At 45.5% G+C, this 20,005-nt stretch overlaps 1 protein-coding gene across 7 annotated transcripts in view; it reads left to right on the top strand.

Annotated features, from left to right (window-relative positions):
* LOC137079102 (cytolytic toxin-alpha-like) overlaps nt 1-20,005 on the top strand; it is a 165,094-nt gene that overhangs the window by 28,792 nt on the left and 116,297 nt on the right. For 6 of the 7 annotated variants that reach the window (XM_067447063.1, XM_067447062.1, XM_067447061.1 and 3 more), the window contains exons 2-3: nt 2,303-2,415; nt 2,537-2,585. In XM_067447063.1, the coding sequence (XP_067303164.1) occupies nt 2,326-2,415; nt 2,537-2,585 (139 nt within the window). In that variant the 5' untranslated portion in view covers nt 2,303-2,325. The remainder of the gene's footprint in view (nt 1-2,302; nt 2,416-2,536; nt 2,586-20,005) is intronic. The other variant, XM_067447064.1, reaches the window with a different exon arrangement.

Raw genomic sequence — 20,005 nt, 5'->3', positions numbered from 1 at the left:
TTTCATGTTTACACCTATTTTCCAACATTTCTTTTTGTCACTTGTAATGAAGCTTGCTTATTAGGTAATTATTAACTTTAGCCTGGATTGATGGCTCTCAATATCGCAATGTAAATTTTTTCCAATATCGTGCAGCCCTAATTTCGTCCCTACTGACTCCCATCTACAATAATCCAGAATTTATGCCTAGCCTTTTAGATTCTGGTTTTAAGGTTTGGCAGGCTCATGGGTTATGTAGACTTGGTGACTTGTTCAAGGAAGGTTCTCTGTTATCTTTTGAAGATTTAGTTATAAAATACAAGCTGCCTAGATCAAGCTTTTTCAGATTTCTCCAAATCAGGGATTATATTTTTAAAAGTACGGCCCTTGTCACTAACCCCACTATGTCAGCTATTGAGAAGATTCTCTTGAATCCCCCATTGAGAAAGCAGATCTCTTGCTTTTATAACACCCTTTGCTTATATGAAGTGGCAAACACACAAGATCTTAGAAGATTATGGGAGGGTGAGTTGCAAGTGACTATAACAGAAGAGGATTGGGAGCGGGTTTGGAGTCAGGCAAATAAGATCTCTGTTTGCAACAGGGCTAGAGCTATTCAGCTCAGGATTGTGCATAGAATGCACATCACACCACTCCTTAGAAGTAAATTTGACCCAAGGAACTCTCCATTTTGTCTTAAATGTAGGGTGGAAGTTGGAGACTATATTCATTGTTTCTGGGATTGTTTTTTAATTAGAACTTAATGGTCAAAAGTGGTTCAATATATAAGCCAAATGTTTGGATTAGTGTTTCAACCGGACCCCTTGATTTTGATTTTAGGTCTTCCAAATAGACATTTGCCAAACAGATTCACTAGACGATTATTTGATATACTAGCCTTTGCAGCTAGGAAAAATATATTGTTATCCTGGATCAGTGATAAACCCCCTTCTTTAAAAGGATGGCATAAGATTATTAGAGAAATGATTCCATTAGAATTTCTAACATGCACCACTCACTCATCAACTGAAGATTTCCATCAGATCTGGACCCCTTATCTTGATTCTATTGATGTTTCTTTGAGTAACATTTTGAGTCTTGCTATATTATAATGCTCCAGCTATCATCTTTTTATAATTATTACTGTTATTAGTACTGATTTTATCGGGCTCTGTTGTTGTTGCGTGTGTTTTTTTTTTTTTTTTCTTTTTGTTTTGTTTTGCTTATTTTGTTTAAGATGTTAATGGTTGTAATGTTAAAAAAAGATACAATAAAAAAAATAATAATATTGCCCCTCCTGCCTATGTCCAAATAATTGATTTACACACATTTGATAGCCCATTCATTTCAATCCTATATGTTTATTACACAGTTATGTTATACAATCATTACATACCACCAGAAAATACAAATTATATTCATATAAATAGATTAGTCTATGTGGAAATTTATTTTTCTTGTCTTCACCGTTATATTTAAGGCTTAACTGATACAAAATGCAGTGCATCACAGATCACATCATGGTCATCTGTAATGTATCTGTTTTACACTCTTTGACCACCAGGCGGTATTGTGAGCAAATGAAGCCTCGAGAAATGAACCCTTTTGTGAACCATTTGACTGAAAAGTTTCAATGCTTCATGAGGCTTCATCTCGCCACCACTACCATTAAGTATGAAAATAAAGCTATTCAAAATACATCATTCAGTGGTTATAATCAAACATTACTTACAATTGAGCAGCAAACAACTAAGCTTCCCAACAAGGCTGAGAAGGAACACAAAGCACACCATGCTGTCCTCTATCTTACTCTTCTTCTTCTTCTTCTTCTTCTTCTTCTTCTACTTCTTCAAGTTTATTGGCGGTTGACAAACAACGAAATGGTGTATTACCGCCGCCGACTGGAATGGAGTGTGGAACAAAATGACACATGCTCTCCTTTATATTCTATTCCATAAATTACTCTATCTTACTCTACTACTTCCTCATCTTTTAACCACACCAAGGGAGCACACTAGGACCCCCTGGTGTTGAGGATGAAAACTACAACCACTAGAACCGTGTACAATTCATGACACTGTTACAACACATGGAATGACAATCAACCAAACAGGTTTAGCTTTGAACTAAATCCGGTACAATATATGGAATAGAAACATTTAAGTTAGAAATTGTATATGGTCCTTGTTGTAAAGTAAAGTAAAGTAAAGTAAAGTAAAGTAGTGCACAATCAGAAACAAACAAACAATGAGAACTAAGGCAAATGGTGAGACAAGGTCGTATTATGCATCTCCTTCACTGACCTTTATTGACATTCACACAGGTCTTGTTATTGACAATTCCAAGATGGCGGCACTTATGATGTCCCTGAAGCCGCCGAGCTGGATCTACTGTACATGTGTATGGCTGGCAACCATAGCTGTGATGAATGCACAGGTAAGTGTGGAAGTGTAGCCAGATGTATTGCATGAGATTAATGATAAAAAATCTTTGTATTTTTTGTATTTTGTTTTGATTTATTTGATTTTTATTTGATGAACCATTCTTACAAAAATAGGAAGTGATAAAACCCAAACCTGACACCAAAGGAAACACAAACTATCCAGGTAAGATTAAATTACAAAATTTGAATGTGTAGTCAACAATATCGCAGGGATAGATTGAAAATCATTAGAAGGACACATTTTCTCAGGTTACATACAGGTCCTTCTCAAAAAATATAGCATATTGTGATAATTCATTAGTGATAAAGTTAATTATTTTCCATAATGTAATGATAAAAATTAAACTTTCATATATTTTAGATTCATTGCACACCAACTGAAATATTTCAGGTCTTTTATTTTTTTAATACTTTGGCATACAGCTCATCTAAAAAAATTAGCATATTTCATCCGACCAATAAAAGAAAAGTGTTTTTAATACAAAAAAAGTAAACCTTCAAATAATGATGTTCAGTTCTGCACTCAACACTTGGTGGGGACTCCTTTAGCAGAAATGACTGCTTCAGTGCGGCGTGGCATGGAGGCGATCAGCCTGTGGCACTGCTGAGGTGTTCTGGAGGCGATCAGCCTGTGGCACTGCTGAGGTGTTCTGGAGGCGATCAGCCTGTGGCGCTGCTGAGGTGTTCTGGAGGCGATCAGCCTGTGGCGCTGCTGAGGTGTTCTGGAGGCGATCAGCCTGTGGCACTGCTGAGGTGTTCTGGAGGCGATCAGCCTGTGGCACTGCTGAGGTGTTCTGGAGGCGATCAGCCTGTGGCACTGCTGAGGTGTTCTGGAGGCGATCAGCCTGTGGCACTGCTGAGGTGTTCTGGAGGCGATCAGCCTGTGGCGCTGCTGAGGTGTTCTGGAGGCGATCAGCCTGTGGCACTGCTGAGGTGTTCTGGAGGCGATCAGCCTGTGGCTCTGCTGAGGTGTTCTGGAGGCGATCAGCCTGTGGCGCTGCTGAGGTGTTCTGGAGGCGATCAGCCTGTGGCACTGCTGAGGTGTTCTGGAGGCGATCAGCCTTTGGCACTGCTGAGGTGTTCTGGAGGCGATCAGCCTGTGGCACTGCTGAGGTGTTCTGGAGGCGATCAGCCTGTGCCACTGCTGAGGTGTTCTGGAGGCGATCAGCCTGTGGCACTGCTGAGGTGTTCTGGAGGCGATCAGCCTGTGGCACTGCTGAGGTGTTCTGGAGGCGATCAGCCTGTGGCACTGCTGAGGTGTTCTGGAGGCGATCAGCCTGTGGCACTGCTGAGGTGTTCTGGAGGCGATCAGCCTGTGGCTCTGCTGAGGTGTTCTGGAGGCGATCAGCCTGTGGCACTGCTGAGGTGTTCTGGAGGCGATCAGCCTGTGGCACTGCTGAGGTGTTCTGGAGGCGATCAGCCTGTGGCGCTGCTGAGGTGTTCTGGAGGCGATCAGCCTGTGGCACTGCTGAGGTGTTCTGGAGGCGATCAGCCTGTGGCACTGCTGAGGTGTTCTGGAGGCGATCAGCCTGTGGCACTGCTGAGGTGTTCTGGAGGCGATCAGCCTGTGGCACTGCTGAGGTGTTCTGGAGGCGATCAGCCTTTGGCACTGCTGAGGTGTTCTGGAGGCCCAGGAGGCTTCGATAGCGGCCTTAACCCTTAAAGACCTAGAACATTTTTGGGGCGCCTGATGTGCCTCTACTTTTCTTTGTTTTTCTCCCCCATTCTAGCAGTTAGCATCAAGTGCTATATATCATTTTAAACAGGAGAACCTGACGTTTTCATCTAGCTCATTTGATGTCCAAATTTAACATTTATTTATTCTGAGAACGGATTAAATTAATATAATTTCAAGAAAAATGGCAGCAAAAATGTGATGCTTTTACTGTGAACTCGAACAGAACATCATGAAGTTTGGATTTTTTCCTTTAGAAATGTAGACTTCGTTGTTTTACACTTCCAGATTAAATTTTGTCTACATGTAACAATCCCTCAGCAAGTTATAGCCATTTATTATAACATTATTCTAGGCGTTTCTAGGTTTTTGAGTGAAAACAGGTGTATTTTATTGACTGACAATGTGTCCTAAAAAGTTCAAGTAATAAAGTAAATAGAAAGATTGTTATATGATAACACTGAAACAAACATTTTTTTTCAGAGAAATATATTATAATTTGAACATGAAAAACAAACGCAAACAATACATCAAGTTGTGACAAACCGTGAAATAAAATATACTGAGGCCACTTTTACACGTGGGCGGCTATTTTCATAAACGGACATTTCAACTTCTCTGCACATAATCTTCTCAAACACAAATTGAGGAAAATATAATAGTGAAAATTGTGTAAAACACAAACTACATACAAATAGAGAAATATACTGGCTGTGCTCTGAGAGAGAGCGCTTTGCACGCGTTTATTTCTGTTTGGTTTCATGATGCACACAAATTCACACCCACTTTCATTTTTCAGAGAAACGTGATTCGTGGTTCAAAAGACCAAACACTGTGTTTATTGGTTGAGTTGATGAGTTTCAACGAATCTTGGCACAGGGGGGTGGGACTAATAAAAAATAATAATTTCTGTTTGGCTCAGGGGAACAACCCACGTGTGTTTCCTGGACAAATCAATGCTGCATATTTTGATGACGCATCCACGCTGACTACGGAGCCTCTGAATGATCAATCGCGAGACATATTATACCTATGGAAAGTGGAGATTCTCCTCTTTATGGTGCAGTTGACTGCATCCAGATTGGATTAGCGGTTTAAAAGTTCGACATTTTAGAAAATGAAAGTTATTTTTAGCAACGGGCGGCTGTCTCTGTCTTTAAGGGTTAAGCTCATCCAGAGTGTTGGGTCTCGCGTCTCTCAACTTTCTCTTCACAATATCCCACAGATTCTCTATGGGGTTCAGGTCAGGAGAGTTGAGCACAGTAATACCATGGTCAGTAAACCATTTACCAGTGGTTTTGGCACTGTGAGCAGGTGCCAGGTCGTGCTGAAAAACCAAATCTTCATCTCCATAAAGCTTTTCAGCAGATGGAAGCATGAAGTGCTCCAAAATCTCCTGATAGCGAGCTGCATTGACCCTGCCCTTGATAAAACACAGTGGACCAACACCAGCAGCTGACATGGCACACCAGACCATCACTGACTGTGGGGACTTGACACTGGACTTCAGGCATTTGGGCATTTCCTTCTCCCCAGTCTTCCTCCAGACTCTGGCACCTTGATTTCCCAATGACATGCAAAACTTGCTTTCATCCAAAAAAAGTACTTTGGACCCCTGAGCACCAGTCCAGAGCTGCTTCTCTGTAGCCCAAAAGTGTCTTGACCTGGGGAATGCGGCACCTGTAGCCCATTTCCTGCTCACGCCTGTGCACGGCGGCTCTGGATGTTTCTCCTCCAGACTCAGTCCACTGCTTCCGCAGGTCCCCCAAGGTCTGGAATCGGTCCTTCTCCACAATCTTCCTCAGGGTCCGCTCACCTCTTCTCGTTGTGCAGCGTTTTTTGCCACACTTTTTCCTTCCCATAGACTTCCCACTGAGGTGCCTTGATACAGCACTCTGGGAACAGCCTATTCGTTCAGAAATGTCTTTCTGTGTCTTCCCCTCTTGCTTGAGGGTGTCAATGATGGCCTTCTGGACAGCAGTCAGGTCGGCAGTCTGACCCATGATTGCGGTTTTGAGTAATGAACCAGGCTGGGAGTTTTTAAAAGCCTCAGGAATCTTTTGCAGGTTTAGAGTTCATTAGTTGATTCAGATGATTAGGTTAATAGCTCGTTTAGAGAACCGCTTCATGATATGCTCATTTTTTGGGGTTTTCATGAGCTGTATGCCAAAATCATCAGCATTAAAACAATAAAAGAGATTTCAGTTGGTGTGCAATGAATCTAAAATATTTGACAGTTAAATATTTTATCATAACATTATGGAAAATAATGAACTTTATCACAATATGCTAATTATTTTAGAAGGACCTGTATGTAACCCGGTTCCCTAAGGCCGGAGACACACTGCAAGCGTGGGGTTTCTGCTGCGTGTCATCCGTGGGGCGGCTGCCTGGCGTTTTCTCTGTCCTTTGCACACCAGAAGTGTGTCTGACGCGACTCTGCTGCTATTAATGTACAGGGAAGCCCTATACTTCATGTTAAATATAAATATATTGCCTATTGATACAGCAGAGACAACATCGGCAGTAGCCTATTGATCATACAGATCTATGGTATTGATGGCAAAATAGTCTACAGACATTTCGTTCTGTATTGACAGGTTTAATATTTCAAAATCGATAATTATGTTGTTTTTTATTATTACAATTAGGCCTATCTCTGCATTTATGTTAGCCTTCAGACTTTCAAACATGAAAATGTCATTTATTAATATGTATTCGTGTCAAAATGGCATATAAACATCTTTTCCTATGCTATTTTGCCTAGAAACGCTTCCAACACGCTCGTGTGAAAAATAGGCGTCTCTTCTATTTGAAGCATGCAAGCTGTGCGTGTCGCAGGCAGTATGCAAGCTCTAACAAGTAGTTAACATGGGAGCCGAAATAAAAACGGACACGCCACGCAGCCGAGACGCTCACGGCACGCTTCAGTGTGTCCCCGGCCTAAGAGGGGAGTGAGACACTGTCATGATATTGATGCTATAGGAATGCCTGCTGAGGAATCGGTGTCTGAAGCATGTGTGCCAAAAAACACACCAATTCTGAGGTTCTGGGACATTGTGGGATGTGTCAGCGAGACCACAAATGGGCACATTTTTCACAGAATACCCAGATTCTAATTGTCTGAAGTCAAGTCAACTCAAGTTACCTTTATTTATATAACTCTTTTCACAATGCAATTTTTTTCAAAGCAGCTTCACAGTGGTAACAGAAAAATATTGCAATGGAATTTGATTCAGTGGTACAGGCGCTCTGGAGAAAATGGTAATATCATTGGCTGATTTCAATTATCATATAGTGTCAATGCAAGCAGATCAGCAACATAGTTGAAATTTAATTGTCCCCAACTGAGCAAGCCAAAAGCCAAAGGTGACGGAGGCAAGGAACCAAAACTCCTTCAGGGCCAGAATGGAGAAAAAAACCTCAGTCGGGGTGCCAGTTCTCCTCTGGCCGTATGGTGTATGATTATGATTCTGGCAATATTATAGGTCAGATGTCACATTAGATCAATATATTCATAAGATTATTTGGAAGATTGGATTCGTCGTGCCGGAGACAGGTTTATTATGGATGTTGTGTCGATGCCGCATTTACAGGGAGAGTTTAATGAATACATCTCAGCAGACACTCCAGGATGCCCTGGTCATATCCAGACTGCAGTGGGATAAACACAGAGAGTACATCAGGTGTTATGGGAAGTGTTCCCGGTTCCGGCTGACCTAGTTAATGCAGCCGAACAATCAGTCAATTGATCTGAATAATGAGAGTTAATAATGTTCTGTGTGTGTGCCATAGTAAAGAGATGTGTTTTTAGTCTAGATTTAAACTGACAGAGTGTGTCTGCTTCCCGAACAATGCTAGGAAGACTATTCCACAGTTTAGGAGCTAACTAGGAAAAGGATCGACCGCCTGCAGGTGATTTAGATATTCTAGGTATTATCAACTGGCCAGAGTTTAGAGACCGCAATCGACGTGATGGAGTATAATGCGTTAAGAGCTGACTGTTCAGCATTTTGCATTGAAAGCATGTGCCATAATTCTGATGTATTTTTAAAATGTTAGAATGCGGTTTTACAGATGCTAGAAACGTGGCTTTTAAAATAAAGATTGGTATCAATCACATTAGTGATTAGCAGAGGTGGGACAAAGTCATTGTTATGCAAGTCACAAGTAAGTCTCAAGTCTTTGCCCTCGAGTCCCGAGTCAAGTCGAGTCAAAGATGAGTCAAGTCTCGAGTCGAGTCAGAAGTCAAAGCCAACAAGTCTCAAGTCGAGTCCAAGTCCTACCATTTTAGTTTCGAGTCACTTCAAGTCATCTTACCACAAAAATAAAAATTATACAAATTATGTATGTCTGTAAGATTTGTATTTATTTAAACCTCTTTTTATACAATGACATTAAGCAAATACAGTAAAAAAAAAAAAAAAAACAGAAACACTAGAACAATGCACAGCGGCTTCAGTCCTGTATTGTGTTGACCTCATATGGCAAAACAGTTCAACTTTCAAATAGATATGGGTCCTTTTAGCCTAAACTTAGGGCATTATGGAAACATTATGGGAATATTGTTTAGCTTATTTTTGGTTTAATTTGGTTTACTTTAATAATTGAATTTATTAAATTTTGTTTTGCTATACTTTTTATGCCAGCTTGCCATGGCCCCCCTAGCATCCCCTCGCGGCACCCAGGGGTCCCTGTCCCCACTTTGAAAACCAATGCTATAAAGCATATGACTTCAGTTTCTCGAGGGAAAGGGCTTTCTTATGACTTTTGAAGCAGTGAAAATATTCTTAATATTGCATACACTGAAACTGAAATATTATCATCTACCGTAGTGTATAATAGACAATGAATATTAACATAACAACACTGATATGAGTAAAGAGTAGTTTCAAATACAGCGTGAGGCTATAAGGGATTTTCTGACATCTGTTTCATATTCTTCTCAGGTATGAAGAATACACAGAGGGGTGGGGGGCCCAAAACAAACCCAATATTATTATATTATTTATTATCATCAGTATAATTTATGATCAATAATTTATCAATAAATGACATTGCAACATTTTAAATTGAAATCTCGTGGAGTTTAAAATGCAAATACAGATGGGATTTTACTAAATTCTTCAAGTTGCAATAAAGACACAGAAGAGGTTTGGAGATGGAAAAAGAGAAAAGTGACGTGAAGGATTATGGTAACTCCAGTCGGAGTTATTGCACACATATAAGGAGCAGTGGTGAACATGCACACTATAAACCGTAAAAAGGATAAGCCCTGCATCTCAATGTGCAATCTGCTCAAAATAGTATTGAAAATTACTAATGTCACACAGCTACTATTTAGGATTATTATGCACTTTTTTACAGTCTATGATTGGGAGTTGGTGCACAGGAAAACACAGAGCGCTGCAATATAGAGACATGTTTATAATAATATACATTCGAACCATACCTACTGTTATTATTAGCAGCCTATACTTTTTATTATTATTTATTTTTATTTTTAAAATAGCCAAATAATAATAGTCATAATAAATAGCCTACATTATAAAACATATTTTTAAGATTAAATTAGGTGGCTTACCTCCCTGTTTCCTCTCCATCTCTGTATATCTTTGCTGGTTGCATTGTTTGTAAAAAAAAAAAAAAAAATGTATTCGTCTATTTACGTCTACGAACTATCATTACATTTATAACATCACATCACATGCCTGCACGTTGAACGCAATTTTTCTTCAAAGAGGGGAAGGAGGCGGGATGTATGAGGACGAATGAATACAGCACTTGTATCGTTGCACTATGGCTATTAGCTGTGAGAAGACAGTGTCAGGCAATGTATTTGGACAAAACAGCGACCATAAATGTAAAGAAACGAAGTTGCTTGTCATATGTTCCTAACAAGCAACCACATTTTTTCAAATAAGCCCAAAAAACCGCGACCCGCAACTCGAGATTTTTTGACGACTTACCAAAAAAAGAAGCCCAAATAAGTCACGTGTTATACGCGGACTTGGTAGCTATGGATACTGTCGAATCAAACCAACGTGGGACTACAGTGATTGGATGTGCTGGCAGCGCACGTGCTATCTGCATGCATACAGGTGCAGCTTTTTTTCTCTGAGAGCAGCGCGGCCGTGTGAAAGAAAAATGGCCAAAAAGTAGCAAGTCTTCTCGAGTCATGAGGCTCAAGTCCAAGTGAAGTCACAAGTCATTGATGTTAAAGTCCAAGTCGAGTTGCAAGTCTTTGTACATTTTGTCGAGTCGAGTCCAAAGTCATCAAATTCATGACTCGAGTCTGACTCGATTCCAAGTCACATGACTCGAGTCCACACCTCTGGTGATTAGTCATCAGGGGAGAGAGGTCGCGTTTTGCTTCAGCCTGTGTAAAAACTGTTGTTTTGTCTAATCACCTCTGTATGGACTGGGGTGCAATCTTCAGTGCTGAGGGCGAGTGTTAGGGGCGGAGACTGGGTGTGGCTTCACACACAGCTCCAGTTCTCATTAGTGATGGGAAGTTCGGTTCTTTTCCGCGAACCGGTTCTTTCGGACAGTTCGTTTCAATGATCCGGTTAAAAAAAAACGGATCACCGGTTCTTTTACGTCTTTACGTAATGACGTCATTTCTATCATCCCGGCGGATGAAAATACATTCAAACACATCCATATAAAGTATTTGTAATCAAAACTTAGTATAGTAATAATTATAATTGACATCATCATCATCTTGGAAACATTTTTTCATTTATGTTTTGCAACAGCACTAAATACAGTTCACCAAATCGAACTGAATCGATTGTTCCAGCATCTACTTCAAGATATTCGTTTTATTTCTAGTTTGAGACTGTCACTGTCGTGCAAACACTGATGTTTTACACGGATTAAATAAACATACATTGACATAATAGGCCTACTTACACAAATCCTCAGTTCACCCGGGCTCATGTATTATCAGCATCAGCTGTCCCAGTCCGAGAGAAACAGTTCGGTTACGACGCTCTCACGCATGCTCAGTATCTCAGCTCACCGGTTCTCAGAATCGAACATGTCCGAAAGATCGAACGTGTCCGATAGAAACGGTTCTTGATTCTGTACTGGTGATCCGTTGCAACCGGTCGATCTGACTCGAGAACCGCTGTATCAGTGTGTGTGTGTGTGTGTGTGTGTGTGTGTGTGTGTGTGTGTGTGTGTGTGTGTGAGCCTGTTTATGAGGACACGAATTTGTATAACTACATGGGTATTACACTGGTATTACACTATAAATGTGGTTTATGAGGACATATCAAATGTCCTCATAATTCAAACGGCCTTAAAAACATACTAAATGATGTTTTTTTGAGAAAGTAAAAATGCAGAATGTTTCCTGTGATGGGTAGGTTTAGGGGCAGTGTGTGTGTGTGTGTGTGTGTGTGTGTGTGTGTGTGATTGGTAGGTTTAGGGGCAGTGTAAGGGGATAGAAAATACGGTTTGTACTGTATAAAAACCATTACGCCTATGGAGAGTCCCTGTAAACCACATAGACCAACATGTGTGTGTGTGTGTGTGTGTGTGTGTGTGTGTGTGTGTGTGTGTGTGTGTGTGTGTGTGTGTGTGTGTGTGTGTGTGTGTGTGTGTGCTGAGCACAGGGTGCTGAGCTGCGAACTGCTGCAAGCTGAATAGTCTATATCAAACCTACTGTTTTGATTACATCTATTTTAAAATCTGTATCGACTTAGAAATTAAATAAGATAAAAGCCGTTCCTGAAAATATCCTGCATTATTGATAAAACAAATAAATGTTTAATTTGACCGTTTTACAATCCATTGTTTCCAAAACTTTAAAATAATACACTGATGAGACAGCTTTGTTATGATGTTTCCAAACGTGATTAGTTTTATACACTTAACCTGCATTTCGTTCCTCTGAACAAATAACACGCATGCGCAGCTCATCGGCTCATCGGTTCTCCGTATCGAACGTGTCCGACAGAAACGGGTTTTGAGTCTGTACTGCTGATCCGAGGATCCGACAACCGGTACGTTCGGTTACACGCGCATGCTCAGTATCAGCTGCTCGTGAGTTCATCAGATCTCTCAGCGAAACATGTCTCACTTCAGCTAACGATTGGAGTTACAGCATCTACTTCAAGATATTAGTTTATTTCTAGTTTGAGAGACTGTCACTGATGGCAGAAAGTTAATAACTACAGTAACTTGTGGGATCAGCGCTGATTTGAGACGCGAACCGTTTAGAACGATTCAGTTCGATTTGGTGAACTGGTTCGACCGGTTCACTATAAAGATCCGGTTAAAAAGAACGATTCGTTCGCGAACCGGACATCACTAGTTCTCATTGATGATTTAGCCATCGGGGAGAGAGGTCGTGTTTTTGCTTCAGTCTGCATAAGAAACAATTGTATTGTCTAAACTAAATAAAAATGTAACATTTAAAATGTAATGTGAAAATCTTATTATTATTAGTTTTCCTTTTATTTATTTATTATTATTATTATTTAATCGCTTGTTTTTTTGTTTTGTTTTGTTTTTTGTTCATCTTGCACTGTCCCCGTTTACCATGAATGTCTCTCTGTTTTTTTAAACCACTGCTCTGTGTTGTTTCCATGTGTAAACCCAAGCATACACTACCGTTCAAAAGTTTAGATTTTCTAATGTTTTCCACAGAAGTTATTCTGCTTAACAAGGCAGCATTTATTTGGTCCAAAATACAGCCAAAACTGTAATATTGTGAAGTATTTTTACCATGTAAAATAATTGTTTTCTGTTTGGATATATTTTAATTTAAAATTCCCTATCTCAAGGGAACTTCGAGCTGCGTTGAAACGCTAGGGGACGCCTCTGTGTGCCATGTCATGAAGCACTTGTGTAATCAGTCCAATAGCGGGAAGATACGTCACGGGCGGGTGACGTCATCGACAAGGAAGCTATAAAGCATACCCGGACCAAACAGTCACTAGCTTCTGTGCCTTCACAAAGCCCTCTCTGTGATATTGTATGTCCATTTATTGTGTGTGTGTCAAAAAAAAAGAGAAAAGAGAATGTCTAGTCAGTTTAGGCGATGTGTTACTCCCTGCCCTCGTTACATCATGGGTGGGGATACACACGACCTGTGTGTAATGTGTTTGGGGCTTGAGCATGCCCAGTCAGCTCTCGAGGGGGTTGGCTGTGAGCATTGTGAGAGTCTCCCAATGCAAACACTGAGATCACGCCGGGCACTCTTCGAGGAGAGTGCTTTGGCTCGCGGTCCTCAGGGCACGGGTCCCGCTGTTGCCGAAGCGCAGCGAAGGCTCACGTCCTGGGGATCGCAGTTAGATCTGGTGGCGGGGTTAGAGACAGGTGATCCCCTATCTCTGCCCTTACCCGCTGGATCTCAAGCCTCAGCTCGCGAGTTGGAAGCACGCTGTGCGGTTTCTTCCGCTCGCGCTGAGGCACAAGATCAGCTGCAGCACTCCAGTTCCGAGGAACTGGATGTTGTAAGCATAAGTGAAACTGACGATTTACTTCCACCACTACACAAACACGCACAGGAAGAGCTTATGGAGGTTGTTACTCGCGCCGTTGCCAGATTAACCTTAGACTGGCCGGCCGAGCAGTATGAAACACATAAACAACAAAGTAGGCTAGATGAGAGATTTCTGCCCTCATATTCACAACCTCCTAGGCGGGGCTTGCCATTCTTCCCGGACCTCCAAACCGAGGTGTCGAGGTCCTGGGCTCGACCAGCATCTGCCAGAGTTTTCAACCCGTCGACATCCGAATATTCAAATATAAACGGGTTGAAGGCTCATGGTTATGCGGCGATGCCGCGGGTGGAAGAGATGCTCGCGAGCTATCTCTCCCCCGTGTCAGCATCGTCGCTGCAAGCCCCGCAGCTGCCCACCAAGCCCGTAAGAACGACATCAGCGCTGGTGGGCAGGGCTTACTCGGCAGCAGGGCAGGCGGCCGCCTGTTTACATACGGTGGCCGTCCTGCAAGCATATCAGGCTGATTTATTGGGGGATATAAATGAGGAAACTGAAGAAGTGGGGAGAGAGACAATAGCTGAAATTAGACGGGCGGCAGATTTGTCTCTTCGTGCCACCAGTGAGACAAAAGCCAAATCCATCGGCCGCTCTATGGCAGCCCTGGTGGCCACGGAGAGACATTTATGGTTGAACCTCTCTGATATAAAAGAGAGGGATAAAAGATTCCTAATGGACGCACCCGTCTCGCCTTCTGGTCTGTTTGGTGATGCAGTAACAACAGTCGTCGACCGTTACCAAGAGGCCAGAAGGCAGGCTGCAGCTTTTCAGAAATTTTTCCCCCGAAAATCGTATCCCCCAGGGGCTGCCGGGCGGGGGCAGCCCCAGCCGAGTACGTGCTCCTCCGTAGCGCATCGAGCGCAGCAAAAACAGAGCGTGGCCGCTCGGGCCCCCCCGCAGAGAGAATGGGGGTCCGGGCGATGCGCTCAGCCGGGGCCTTCCCGCGGTAGGACGGATCTGAGGACCGTCCTTATCGTTAGGAAGGCCTCGGCTAAGAAGTCCTGACGCCAAGAGCGCAGGGCTTCCGATGGCAGTCCCCTCCGGGAAAGTGCGGCTCGCTGAAGCGCCCGCTCTTTCCCGGTGCCATCGGGGGGCCGGTCTGCCAACCCTGCCACCATTGGTGCTTCAGGGCACGGCGGTCCCCGGCGAACGCATATCTCCATGTCCGCCCGGAAACGTAGCGGCTTGGGGATGTTCGCGCCCTCTCGGGAGGGCCCCTGGGCGGTCAGTTTGGTTGCTACCTGCCGGTTATCCGTTACAGGACACCGGGCTGACCACACAGGAAAATCCAGAGACCAGCCTCGAGAGCCTGGTTCCCTTAGTAGATTTTCTGCCAGCATGGAAACTTCTGCCGAATGTCTCAGAATGGGTCCTGCGTACAATAGAAAAAGGGTACAGAATTCAATTCGGGTTACACCCGCCCGTGTTCAACGGGGTTACTGCCACGGTAGTAAGCCCCGAGCAGGCTCTGGTAATGGAACAAGAGGTACAGACTCTTCTGCGAAAAGAGGCTATAGAACGGGTCCCTCCCCACTGCAGAGTCGGGGTTTTACAGCCGGTACTTCATAGTTCCAAAGAAGGATGGGGGGGTTAAGGCCTATCTTAGATCTACGTCATCTAAACAGAGCAGTAAAAATATTAAAATTCAAAATGCTCACGATAAAACAGATCGTGTGTCACATCAGGTCCGAGGACTGGTACGTCACGATAGACTTAAAAGATGCGTACTTCCACATCTCCATCCTTGCAGCACAGACAGTTCCTCAGGTTTGCTTTTGGGGGAAAAGCGTACCAATATCGAGTGCTGCCATTCGGTCTAGCTTTATCGCCCCGCACTTTCACGAAGTGCGTGGATGCAGCTCTGGCTCCGCTGCGACTCCAGGGCATTCGCATGCTAAATTACATCGACGATAAGCTAGTGTTAGCACAGTCGAAACAACTGGCGGTTCAGCATCGAGATGCCGTTCTCGCCCACATGAAGGTGTTGGGGCTAAGGTTGAACGAAAAGAAAAGTATATTGGCACCACAGCAGAGCATTACTTTTCTGGGGGTAGTTTGGGACACGAGAACGATGTCGGCTCGGCTATCTCCGCCCAGGGTAAAAACTATCCTGAATACCGTCAACCAGATAAAGCTAGGCCAGTCACTCACTGTCAAACACTTTCAAAGAGTGTTGGGTTTGATGGCAGCAGCGTCCAACGTGATACCTTTTGGCCTGCTGTACATGAGACCCTTACAGTGGTGGCTCAGGACCAAGGGGTTCTCCCCGAGGGGAAACCCTTTTCGCTTAATCAAGGTCACGCGGCGCTGCCTACGTGCCTTGGTGAAGTGGAAAGATCCTTGGTTCCTTTCCCAAGGTCCAGTTCTGGGGGCTCCTTGTCGTTGCGTAATGCTAACGACGGATGCCTCCCTAACTGGCTGGGGAGCAGTCATGAGTGGCTGCTCGGCCCAAGGTCTGTGGAGGGGCCATCAGCTCTCCTGGCACATAAACCAGCTGGAGCTAATGGCTGTGTTTCAAGCACTCAAACACTTCCTCCCAGACCTACGGGGCCGCCATGTGTTAGTTCGGTCAGACAACACTTCGGTGGTCTCGTATATAAATCACCAGGGGGGATTGAGATCGCATCGGTTGTGGAAGCTCACGCATCACATTCTAATATGGGCCCAAGGCAAGATGCTCTCGCTCAGGGCGATGTACATCCCGGGGATCCTGAATGTAGCGGCAGACTCCCTGTCGAGGCAGGGAGTGGTGCCGGGGGAATGGAGGCTCTACCCCGAGGTGGTGGAGGAGCTGTGGATCCGCTTTGGGCGAGCCCAGGTGGATCTGTTTGCGTCTCGAGAGACGACACACTGTCCAGCATTCTTTTCCCTCACACATCCAGCCCCATTGGGGCTGGACGCAATGGTACAGACGTGGCCGAGGCTGCGTCTGTACGCCTTTCCCCCTCTGGCGTTGCTCCCAGGAGTGCTGGGGAGAGTCCGCCGGGACGGGGTTCAGCTCTTATTGGTAGCCCCGTTCTGGCCGGGCCGAGTGTTGCTCTCAGACATCATGTCTCTCCTAGAGGGTCCTCCCTGGGAAATCCCAGTCAGGAGGGATCTTCTTTCGCAGGCCGGGGGGTCAGTACTGCACCCGTGCCCGGAACTGTGGAAACTGTGGGCTTGGCCCCTGAGGGGGCCCAGTTCATAAACACGGGTCTATCGACTGAGGTGATAGAGACCATGTTGCACTCCAGAGCACCATCCACAAGGAGACTTTACGCACTCAAATGGAGAGTTTTTGTCGCCTGGTGTACGCACCAGACTTTGGACCCTGTTAACTGCCCGGTCGGTTCAGTTCTCGAGTTCTTGCAAGAAAAATTCTCCGCAGGGTTATCCCCGTCGACTCTGAAAGTGTATGTGTCAGCGATATCTGCGTATCATAATCCATTAGATAACGCATCATTAGGGAGACACCCGTGGGTCACGCGTTTCCTCCGTGTACCTTGAGGCTCAGACCTGCGGCACGCTCCAGGGTGCCGACTTGGGACCTGGCCATAGTGCTGGAAGGCCTTATGTTGGCTCCCTTCGAGCCGTTAGAGGAAGTGTCAGAAAAGTTCCTCACACTAAAAACAGTGTTTCTTCTAGCGATTTCATGAAAAGAGTAGGAGACCTACAGGCTCTATCAGTAGCACCCTCTTGCCTTGAGTTTGCACCAGGTATGGTGAAAGCATTTCTCTTCCCGAGGGAAGGATATGTTCCCAAGGTCCCGACCAACGTGCCGGGACCAGTAATGCTGCAGGCTTTCTGTCCGCCTCCGTTCACTAGTCAAGACCAAGAGAAGCTAAATCTATGTCCGGTCAGGGCCCTAGATGCATATGTCCACAGAGCTGCCCTGTGGCGAAAGTCAGAACAGTTGTTCGTATGTTTTGGGTCCTCGAGTAAGGGAAAATCGGCTTCAAAGCAGACGCTTAGCAAGTGGATAGTTGAGGCTATTTCGCTCGCTTATGATTCGGTCGGACATCCTTCACCTATGAGGGTCCACGCCCACTCTACTAGGAGTATGGCTGCCTCTATGGCTCTTATTTCGGGAGTTTTACTGTCAGAGGTTTGTGATGCGGCTGGGTGGTCCTCTCCGCATACATTCGTGAGGTTTTACAATCTAGATGTAGCCTCTACACCGGGGTCCCGGGTGTTTCTGGGTTGATTCACACATACAGACATTTGGGACTCTGGCGGTGTGGGTATTGAGGTCCCCTAGCGTTTCAACGCAGCTCAAAGTTCCCTCGAGATAGGGAACGTCTCAGGTTACGTATGTAACCATGGTTCCCTGAGAGGGAACGAGACGCTGCGTCGAGATGCCATACTCCCGGCATGCCTGTGATCGATTTGTTCGACTTTTCCAGAAGCTAGTGACTGTTTGGTCCGGGCATGCTTTATAGCTTCCTGGTCGATGACGTCACCCGCCCGTGACGTAACGTCCCACTATTGGACTGATTACACAAGTGCTTCATGACATGGTACGCAGAGGCGTCCCCTAGCGTTTCGACGCAGCGTCTCGTTCCCTCTCAGGGAATGTCTAGGTTACGTATGTAACCCTCGTTCCCTGAAGGAGGGAACGGAGACGTACGTCAGAACTGAACCGACGAATGGGATCTTACTTTAGAGACCAATCCTACTTCGAGCATCTAACAACGAGCCAATGAAATTTGGCATGCGATCACGCATTCCACGCTCCGCCCCGCAGCGCGGGTATAAAACAGGACGTGGAATGATAGATCAGCGCTTTTCCTGCTGAGGAGCCGAAAGGTGACCGGACTCCCAGCGGAAGCACAGCATCTGGCGACGGGACGTACGTTTCCGTTCCCTCCTTCAGGGAACGAGGGTTACATACGTAACCGAGACGTTCCCTTTCAGTCGGTCACGTTCGACGTACGTCAGAACTGAACCGACGAATGGGATCCCTATGGAAAACGCCAGGATGCTGGCCCTTCCAGCGTCCTGCTTGAGTGCACTGCACCGTCTAGTATGGTACGGAAGTCAGGGCTCCAAGCAGGGAGGTCAGTCACTGCTGTTTCTGCAAGACCCACTCAGAATGACTATTGGATAACGCTGGGAAAGCGTGCCTACCTCGAGAGAGAGAGAGAGGGTACGCTGCGGGGCCACGTCCTTCAGGGAAGGAGAGGTGGCGGAATACACATAAGGACTAACCTGGCAGGGTAGTGCAACATATGGCAGTCTCTGGGGTGGTTCCAGCCTGATTGAAGGGGGGAAAGAACACGCCCAGAGACGACAGAGCGGGCTCTGTCGAGGGAAAGACACGGGGCTAGCCCGAAGGGTAGCTGGTACCGTGGAAGAATACACATATGGGGTTGCCGTGAGGGAACCGCTACATATGGAACCCAGCCTACAGCCACGCTACACAAGCATACGGGTGCAGGCCTGGCGTCGGACGGTCCGCAACGTCTGACACCGGAGGGGTGACGGAGGAGCTCGACAGGGTTAGCCGGTTTCCCGGGGAACACAACTGGAGACAAATAGACGCACGTATCCGGCCCAGAGGGCGGGAGTGGCGTTTCGCAAGCCGACACTTAGAACGGGCACTTAACGCTCCTGGCCACTGGGGGCGAGGATGCGGGAAGATACCGGCTCTACACGTAAGCTATAGAATCTAGCAAACGTGTTAGGTGTCGCCCAGCCCGCAGCTCTACATATGTCTGTCAGCGAGGCGCCTTGAGCCAACTTCCAGGAAGAAGCAACGCTCCGAGTGGAGTGAGCTTTTACACCGAACGGGCAAGGCACGTCTTGGGACTGGTAGGCCAAGACTATAGCATCCACTATCCAGTGGGCTAACCTCTGCTTGGAGACAGCCTTTCCCTTCTGCTGGCCTCCGTAACAGACGAAGAGTTGCTCTGAGGTCCGAAGGCTTTGGGTCCGGTCAACGTAAGCGCGAAGGGCGCGGACCGGACACAACAAAGCCAGGGCTGGGTCTGCCTCCTCCGAAGGCAGTGCTTGCAGGTTCACCAACTGATCCCGGAAGGGAGTGGTAGGAACCTTTGGCACATATCCGGGCCGGGGTCTCAGGACAACGTGAGAGTTACCTGGCCCGAACTCTAGGCACGATTCGTTGACCGAAAGTGCATGCAGGTCCCCAACCCTCTTGATCGAGGCCAATGCCGTCAGGAGCACTGTCTTCATTGACAAGATCTTAAGCTCACAAGACGCCAAAGGCTCGAAGGGAGGGCTCTGAAGTGCTCTGAGCACTAGAGCTAAGTCCCAAGAGGGTATCGAGGATGGACGAGGAGGATTTAGTCTCCTCGCACCTCTGAGGAACCTGACGATTAGGTCGTGCTTCCCCACGGACTTACCTTCTACTACATCATGGTACGCTTCTATTGCCACAGCATATACCTTGAG

Source organism: Pseudorasbora parva, chromosome 6 (assembly GCF_024679245.1).
Source record: "Pseudorasbora parva isolate DD20220531a chromosome 6, ASM2467924v1, whole genome shotgun sequence".
Classification (NCBI taxonomy): Eukaryota; Metazoa; Chordata; class Actinopteri; order Cypriniformes; family Gobionidae; genus Pseudorasbora; species Pseudorasbora parva.
This window is presented reverse-complemented; position numbering and strand designations above follow the sequence as displayed.